This window comes from Rhinopithecus roxellana, chromosome 1 (assembly GCF_007565055.1).
Source record: "Rhinopithecus roxellana isolate Shanxi Qingling chromosome 1, ASM756505v1, whole genome shotgun sequence".
In the NCBI taxonomy this organism is placed as follows: Eukaryota; Metazoa; Chordata; class Mammalia; order Primates; family Cercopithecidae; genus Rhinopithecus; species Rhinopithecus roxellana.
In genome coordinates this window covers 49,825,976-49,834,336 of record NC_044549.1, presented here as the reverse complement: position 1 = coordinate 49,834,336, position 8,361 = coordinate 49,825,976, and the positions used below count along the sequence as shown (strand labels likewise).

General features: G+C 55.0%; 1 protein-coding gene across 4 annotated transcripts; it reads right to left on the bottom strand.

Moving 5' to 3' along the window:
- Positions 1-4,689: 4,689 nt before the first annotated feature.
- Positions 4,690-8,013, bottom strand: GP9 (glycoprotein IX platelet). Of its 4 annotated transcripts, none has more exons than XM_010354683.2 (4): positions 7,995-8,013; positions 6,250-6,342; positions 5,479-5,604; positions 4,690-5,368 (listed from the first exon to the last, which is right to left on the bottom strand). In XM_010354683.2, the coding sequence occupies exons 1-4, from the start codon at positions 7,996-7,998 to the stop codon at positions 4,827-4,829; spliced, it is 765 nt and encodes a 254-aa protein (XP_010352985.2). In that variant the 5' UTR covers positions 7,999-8,013; the 3' UTR covers positions 4,690-4,826. The 4 variants fall into 4 exon arrangements, with proteins under 4 accessions (XP_010352985.2, XP_030776096.1, XP_010352992.2 ...); XM_030920236.1 differs by having other exon boundaries at positions 5,479-5,577; positions 7,995-8,012; XM_010354690.2 differs by lacking the exon at positions 7,995-8,013 and having other exon boundaries at positions 4,690-5,372; positions 6,250-6,328.
- Positions 8,014-8,361: the final 348 nt, after the last annotated feature.

Sequence of the window (8,361 nt, the reverse complement as noted above, 5' to 3'; positions counted from 1 at the left end):
TGACTGTCTTTGGCTAAAGGCGCTTACAGAGATTGCTCTATTACTTAAAAAAAAAAATTATTGCTATGTACTGTGGTAAAACATACATGGCATGGGCCAGGTGTGGTGGCTCACGCCTGTCATCCCGCACTTTGGGAGATGGATCACTTGAGGTCAGGAGTTCAAGACTAGCCTCGCCAGTATGGCAAAACCCCATCTCTACTAAAAACATCCAAAAATTAGCTGGGCAAGGTGGCGCATGCCTGTAATCCCAGCTACTCAGGGGGCAGAAGAATCACTTGAACTCAGGAGGCAGAGACCGCAGTGAGCCAAGATTGGCCTGGGCGACAGTGCAATGGCGTGATCTTGGCTCACTGCAACCTCCACCTCCCAGGTTCAAGCAATTCTCCTGCCTCAGCCTCCCAAGTAGCTGAGATCACAGGTGTGTGCCACCACGCTGGCTAATTTTTGTATTTTTAATAGAGACAAGGTTTCGCCAGGTTGGCTAGGTTGGTCTCAAACTCCTGACTTCAGGTGATCCACCTGCCTTTGCCTCCCAAAATGCTGGGATTACAGGTGCAAGCCACTGTGTCCGGCCTTGCAATTAAATATTAATGAAGGAAGTGGCCGGGTGTGGAGCCTCACACCTGTAATCCCAGCACTTTGGGAGGCCGAGGTGGGTGGATCACAAGGTCAGGAGATTGAGACCATCCTGGCTAACATGGTGAAACCCCGCCTCTACTAAAAATACAAAAAATTAGCCAGGCATGGTGGCGGGTGCCTGTAGTCCCAGCTACTCGGGAGGCTGAGGCCGGAGAATGGCGTGAACCTGGGAGGCAGAGGTTGCAGTAAGGAGAGATCGCGCCACTGCACTCCAGCCTGGGGCACAGAGCGAGACTCCATCTTAAAAAAAAAAAAAAAAAAAAAAAAAATTAATGAAGGAAGTAATACTGTCTAGCTTTCCTGTCTGAATTTGATCCGCTGTTTTAGAGATCCATCCAAGAAAGTAACACTTTCCCAAGATTTTGAGACATTTCTCAAAACCTGGAGTAGAGGTCCTCACTGGTTATTATCCAGAAGGATTAAAAATGAGAACTGCAGCCCCAGAGCCGGTTAGAAAGCTGGCAATTAGAGGCCCAGGTGCTGCTGAGTCCCAGCGGGCTTTCCATGCCACCAGTCACCCTCCCAGCATGGGCTGAGCTGCGCCAGGACAGAACTTCCACCTTCCGCTCACTTCCATTTCTAGCCAGACCAAGTCCCAAAACCTCAAAAATAGGGAAGCCAACAGTGCAGCCTTCAGTCTGTGGCCAGAGGCCCAAAACCCCTGGCAAGCCACTGGCATAGGTCCAAGAATCCAAAAGCTGAAGAACTTGGAGTCTGACATTTGAGGGCAGGAAGCATCCAGCAGGGGAGAAAGATGAAAGCCAGAAGACTCAGCAAGTGTAGTCCTTCCATGCTCTTCTGTCTGCTTTTATTCTAGCCGAGCTGGCAGCAGGTTAGATGGTGCCTACCTAGACTGAGGATGGGTCTGCCTCTCCCAGTCCTCTGACTCAAATGTTAATCTCCTTTGGCAACACCCTCACAGACACACCCAGGAACAATACTTTATATCCTTCAATCCAATCAAGTTGACACTCAATATTAACCATCACAGCCACTGACTGGGATCTGGACAGCAAATGTGCAAGCATGATCTGTGTCCCTCAGGGCTGGCCATGGGCATCAGGCAGTCCTCTTTGTCCTCTGCTCTCCCGCTGGCCAGGGGCATGCAGAAGAGGGTAAGGACAGTTTCAGAAGCTGGGGAGGACAGTTTCTAGAAAGATAGACTTGCCACTTGTGCCCAGTGCTGCGCTATTAGCCGGCAGGCTTGAGCTCCACTTCCATGATAGACACCGTAGCATGTTGTCTTGTATGTTGAGAGTGGATTCCATGTTACAGCAGAGAAGGAGGTCTCCCAGTGAGCAGGTGGCCAGCAGAGAGGCCTGTGATCAGGAAGAGCAGCCGGATGGGTGGGTCAGTGGTTATAGCTGCTGGTAAAATTACCCTACACAGGCTGGGTGCGGTGGCTGCTCACGCCTAGTTGTCCCAGCACTTTGGGAGGCCGAAGCTGGCTAATCAATTGCTTAAGTCTAGGAGTTCGAGATCAGCCTGGGCAACATGGCCAAAACCCTTCCCTACAAAAACTACAAAAATTAGCTGGGTGTGGAGGTGCATGCCTGTGGTCCCAGCTACTCGGGAGGCAGAGGTGGGAGGATCGCTAGAGTCCAGGAGGCTGAGGTTGTGGTGAGCCATGATCGCACCACTGCAGGAGGTCAGTGTGAGGCTGGTGTCAGGGGAGGCGATGTGGACGGCTCTGAGGGAGAGGAGATGGTGTGAATTGCTGGTGAAGTTGCCTGTGCAGGGGTATGTTTGGCCAACCATGCCTGTGGTGGGGGAGGCAGTGAGGCCGGGGCTGGTGCTGTTGAAAGCTGAAATTTTATCCCTAGTGTGCTTTCATTAGGAGGTGGGGCCTTTGGAAGGTAATTAGGGCCCTTATAAAAGTGCTTGAGGTTGGCCAGGTGTGGTGGCTTTGGGAGGCCAAGGCAGGAGGATTGCTTGACCCCAGGAGTTTGAGACTAGTTTGGGTAACAAGGTGAAACCCCATCTCTACCAAAAATTAGCTGGGCGTGGTGGCGCGTGCCTGTAGTCCCAGCTACTGGGGAGGTTGAGGCGGGAGGCTGCAGTGAGCCATGATTGCACCACTGCACTCCAGCCTGGGTGACAGAGCAGGACCGTATCTCAAAAAAAAAAAAAAGAAAAGAAAAGAAAAGAAAAAAAGAAAAAAAAAGATGTGTATGAGGGAGCTGGCTGCCCCTTCTATCCCTTTCGTTCCTTCGCCAATGAGGGGACGAGGGCCGTCGGCAAACACTGAATGCCAGTGCCTGGATCTTGGACTTCCCAGGCTTCAGAACCATGAGAAATAAATGTTCACTGTTTTTACAGTACCCAGACTGGCATTTGGTTGAAGCAGCAAAAACTGGCGAAGGCAGTGACCTTCCAGGGAGTCACCGTTCCCTAGGGTGCTTGTGTGACCAGCCATCCACCTTGGGAAATGCCTGCCTGGCCTCAGAGGCCTCCACCCTCCCCACCCACAGAGAACTTGTTGCCCAGGCAGCCTGCAGGTTCTTGCTGGACCGAGCAGGACAGGGGCCTGGAATCGCTGGTGGGTACACACGGCCTCAGGAAGGCACCGAAGGATGGGGATCTGTGTAGCACCCCGTGTCGGGGGTTGGGGACTGAAGGGCCTTAGTTCCAGGGTCCCCCACAGGCCTGGAAGCTTTCGAGGGAGCACGTGTGAAAGAGAATAAGCAGGTAACCTGGGCCTGCACCCTCCTCCAAGCAGCAGGTCACAGAACAGCTCCCTCCTTACAGGCTCCCACAGGGAAACCCGAGAGTGACCCATGGGAGGTACTGCACGCAAGCCTTGGACACACCTGGCGCCCAAGGAGCAGACGCCAGCTTTTACGATTGTTCTTAGGCAGCCGTGTCACAGCGGAAATCGCAGGCTCAGCCTGATCCAATTGGCTGATGTTCTATTTGTCCTGCCTATGTATTTCCTAAAATTTCTTATTTAGTTGCCAACACAAAGACTTCAGAGAGTTCACATAACAATCTAGCTTTCTGACCTCTCTGGAAGAACGGGACGCCTGGCACCTGGGCCCCCATCTCCACATGGTGGCAATTGGCTGAGCCCCTCTGGATGGAACACAGACTCCCTGGTTTGCTACATTCCCTACCACTCCTTACTGGCCCCCACCTCCGAGTTTGGGGTTCCTGCTCCGACCTGAGCTCTGTCAGACAGTGCCCTCCAGCTGCACTCTAAACCCGCTTGGGCTACCTGGTGGAATCTTCCGACCCACAGGCCTACCCAAGCTGGTCTGCTGGTTACACATGGAGCCCCTCGAGGGGTGGGGTCCCAGTGTAATTATATTTGGATTTGGCTTAGCCAGTAACAGGCCCATAAATGTTACCTCATGTGGTGGAGAAAAGTTTATGATTTTAACATCTGGCACCAGGATTCCTCAGAGCGGGAGAGCTGCCTTGTTTGAAGGATTTGGTGATCAGGGCTTGGGGTAGGAGGGCGACCCCAGGGTTTGGAGGTGCAGATGTTAGCCCTGTAGGAGCTTGTCTTCCATGAGAGAGGGATTTGTCTTGTTTCTGGAGAAGAGTAGACAGGAAAAAAAGGAGAGAGAAGACGGAGGAGAGGACGGGGCCAGGTGAGCCCCAGCAGCCTCACGGCCAAGGTGGAGTGGTCAGAGGCCACGACAGAACAGGGCCCGCCAAGCCATTTCTGTCGTGGGGACGGAAGCCCCTCCTCTCCTCCCTCCAGGGGCCTTTGGGACACCCTGCTCTGCTCACTACTGTGCTGGGAGAGCGAGATTTCTGGGGAATGTGGTGAGGGCTGGGCCCCAGTGTGAAGCTGGCCTGGGCTGTCCAGGGTGACCCACACCAGAAGCAGACGGCTGAGGCCATGAGACCCAGAGTCCCAGGTCCTGGCTTGGGTTGTCCAGAGACTGTGTAATTAAGGGTGAAAGGTGGGGGAGGTGGGCAGTCCATTTTACTAACAACTTGAGGAACAGGGAAGCCCCAACTGATGTCTGGTTATAACAAAACGGAGCCAGGTTTTCAGAAGGAGACAGACTCAAGTGCCGAAAGGGGAAAAAAGATCTCTGAGCTTATATAAAACAGCCGAGCTGCCAGTTTATTTTGGGCTTCTAGTGGTTTGGGCTGACCAGGCCTGGTGGAGTCTGGGGACCTGTCTCAGGGACTGGCCCCCTGGCCTGGGACCAGGGGTTCTGGGGGCCGGGTCAATCCAGGGCCTTGGTGGTGGCACACAGCAGGCCAGCCAGAAGAGCCAGGCCCAGCGCAGCCACGGCAACCAGCGCCACGTCCCACAAGACCCCTGAGCGCACCCAGGACGCCTGCAGCTGCCAGCCGCAGCTGCCCAGCTGGTAGCCTGTCAGCCGGCCCAGCGGGCCATGGGCAGCAAGGCTGGGGCTGGCACAGCGGACCTGCAGCAGGGCCTCAGGTGTGCGGTCCTCCAGCCAGAGGCGCAGATAGGTGAGGCTGCAGTCACAGTGCCACGGGTTCTGCGTCACATCGAGGGTCTGCAGCTGGGGCAGGTGGTCGAAGGCTCCCGGGGGCACGGACTGAAGGCTGTTGTTGGCCAGCAGGAGGTGGCGGGTGCGGGCCGGCAGGGCAGGCAGGGCCGTGAGCCCTTGGCCCCTGCAGTCCACCCACAGCCCCATGGTTTCCAGGGCGCGGCAGGTGCAGGGGATAGGGCAGTCCTTGATGGCTTCTGCTGTGGCCCAGAGCAGGAACAGGGCTTCCCAGGCAGGCATGGGACAGGCTGGCTGCAGAGAGAGGAGCTGTGAGGGAGGGCCTGGCGGCTGACCCATCCTCAGGGACGGCAAGCACCGGGGATGCATCGGAGCCTGACATGGGAGAGGGTGCACTCACCTCCCTTCTCGGGTCTCAGTCTTCTCCTCCGGGAAACAGGCTGGTGACTGGGGAAGGTAGAGCGTGCCCAACCCAGGCCTGGCTGACCCTCTCTGGACACTGTTGAAGGCAGGGTGGTGAGGGCAGCTGTGGATTGGGGTAAGATTGTTTTTGGGAAGGGGAAGGGACTTCCTGGCCCCTAGCAGAGACCCCATCCCCTACTTGGGGATGAGAGGAGCAGATGGCTGCTAAATGAGTCCCAGCCCAGGACCACACACCCCAGAGACTAGGAAAGAGCCCTGGAGGGGCCTCCAGGCTGCACCCAGCAACCCCCGCCAGCTAAGTGAGCTGTTACCTGATTTCCAGATGCAGAAGACAGTGGGATGGGGACACTGACTAGAGCAGGGAGGGGAACCCAGTGGGGCCCCATTTGGAAAGCCACTCATCTGGGCTAACACTGACTTGGGGAAACTGAGGCCCACAGAGGGAAAGCAGTGTGCCCAGGGCCGCCCGGTGTGGTGTCAGAGGCCAGACTCCCACTCAGGTCTCGGGAACCGCGGCCCTCTGTTAGGTTCTTCCCCACAGGCGTTTCCCCTCCACAAGCAGAGCTCCCCCCACCCACAGCAGGTTTCCAGTCAGTAAGTGTCAAATCAACTCATTAATCTTGACTCAGCCAAGGAGATGGTGTCTCAGAGAGAATGTCCCACGCAACCCTGTCTTGTTAAGGGGACAGGAGTTGACCTCCTCTCTCCCTGTGGGAGGCCATGTTGGGTAATACAGAGGGCCACTTACCTGTGAAGCCTTCGGTTGGGCGCTCCCGCCTGGCCTGAAAGGTCCTGACTGAGGTCTGGGTGGCAACTCTATGGGATGCAGCTGAGGTGGCCCCTGCGGAAGCGGGTGGAAGGAAGTGATGAAAATAGCCTGGCTTATCCCCCCAGTGCAGCCCTGGGGCCTATTTCCAGAGGCTGGAGGCCCTCAGGGGCCCGCGCCTTGGGCACAGAACCACATCTCAACCCCGGTTTATGAAGGGTGTCCCACTGTGCCGCCAGTGCTGTGACGGGCTTTGGGATCGGGTCTGTGGAGGACTGAGGTGGCCCCTCGCCTGCTCCCAGAAGGTGGGGAACTAGGAGACCCCCGAGAAATGTGGCTATGCTGGTTGTTCCTCCGAATCTCAGTTTTCCTCATCTGTAAAGTGGGAGCAGTGACCCCGTACTGCCTGCCTCACAGAGGTGTGGGCTGGGCAGCTCCCACTGGCTGAGAACACCATGGTGGGGAGAGTGACTTCATTTTTAACTCTCCCCTCTCTTCTTGGTGCCATGGTTTTTAGCCCCTGCTTAGCGCTTCCCCATCCCTCTTTCTGACAAACAGCTGCAGGCCTGGGAAGCAGAGCTTCTACCAAGCGTGAGTCTCTAGCTAGAATTTTGGCCTATGGTTTAACATTTGCAGTACATTTCCTTCTAGAGCACAGTCTACTTAGGGGAGGGACACCATTTTCCATTTATGTTAGTGACATAAAGCTTCCTATAAAACATAAATGTAGTTTGGGATGGAGAATTGCTTGAACCCGGGAGGCAGAGGTTGCAGTGAGCTGAGACTATACCACTGCACTCCAGCCTGGGCGACAGAGTGAGACTCCATATTAATAAATAAATAAAATAAGGTCAAAACACAGAAGTTACAGAAGCCTGGCAGGAAAAGCCAAGGACAAAAGGCTGACGGAAGTTTTAAATGCACTTCATTGACACGCTGGACCCTCGGGAATGTTCCTCGGTCCTACAGGGGGGTGTGCCTGTTCTTATTTTGGTCCCACACCCTTCTCAGGCCAGCCTCCCTCCTCCTGCATGGCTAAGCAGGCTGAGTCCTTCCCTGCGAGGCCTCCTGTTCTCTCCCCCGCCACCTGGTTCTGCTCTCAGGGGCAGGAAGTTGGGTGTTCACCCTCCTGGGAGGCCCTGAGAGGCTGCCAGGCCCCAGCTCTGCTTCCCCCACCCACTGATCCTGGGCTCAGAGAAGGGTGGAGAAGGTTCTGTTCCCCCATTGAAGTCACACCTGCTTGCCGGCCTGGTTGCTCCTGGGGGTCCCCTAATGTGTGCTCAGTGGGGACTCCGACTGGAGCCTGGACCCTGGAGAGGAGCCTCAGCCTGTCAGGGCCTTCCCTCCCTCCCCATGGAGCCCTGGCATGTTCCGCCTCCTCTGCCCTGCACGCATTCACCAGTGAGCCCCACACAGGTGGGTAAGGGGTTCTGGAGTGAGTGGGGGCGCTGCAGCCTCCAGGTCATGTGTCCTGACCAGATCTGGTGGGGCCTGTGCCCTCCTTCCTCTTGAGCCTCTGAGATTTCCTTATTTTCAGCATGTACAACTTAAAACGAAAAACTACATCAACATAGACAGGTTTCGTGATTTAAAAAACTACATAAATAATAAATAAATGATTTTCATTGTGGGAAATTAGAATATTCAGATGAACAGGAATAAGAAAATAAAAATTCCCCCTCATCCCAACATCAGGCAAGACTGTTTTTTTCCCCATGTGTACTTACCCATATGGGTAATGCAGAGAGGACTGCAGCCCTGCCAGGTGAGCCCTGTTGTGGGGGCTCACCTGCCCTGCATCACCTTGATTTCCACCTACAAGTGATGCAGGGCAGGTGAGCCCCCACAACAGGGCTTAGCCGCTGAGGACTCTTGGCTTGGGCCAGGAAAGAAGTCAAAGAGCCAGTGGTGAAGAAAGCTGCTTTATACTCATTACATGTAAATTAAGGGGTAGGTTATTTAGAACTTTCTAGAAAAGGGGTGGTGAGTTTCCAGAACCCTATAACTTTCAGGTTGTTGCCGTGGCATGTTGCCATGGCATTTGTAAACTACCATGGTGAGGGTGGGGGAGGGAGTGTCTATGTTAGAGAGCAG

Coding starts and splice junctions, on each gene's coding strand:
- GP9 (XM_010354683.2), bottom strand. Junction 5,605..6,249: donor CCCAACCGAAGGCTTCACAG/GTAAGTGGCCCT, acceptor CCCAATCCACAG/CTGCCCTCACCACCCTGCCT. Junction 5,369..5,478: donor ACTGAGACCCGAGAAGGGAG/GTGAGTGCACCC, acceptor CTCTGCAGCCAG/CCTGTCCCATGCCTGCCTGG.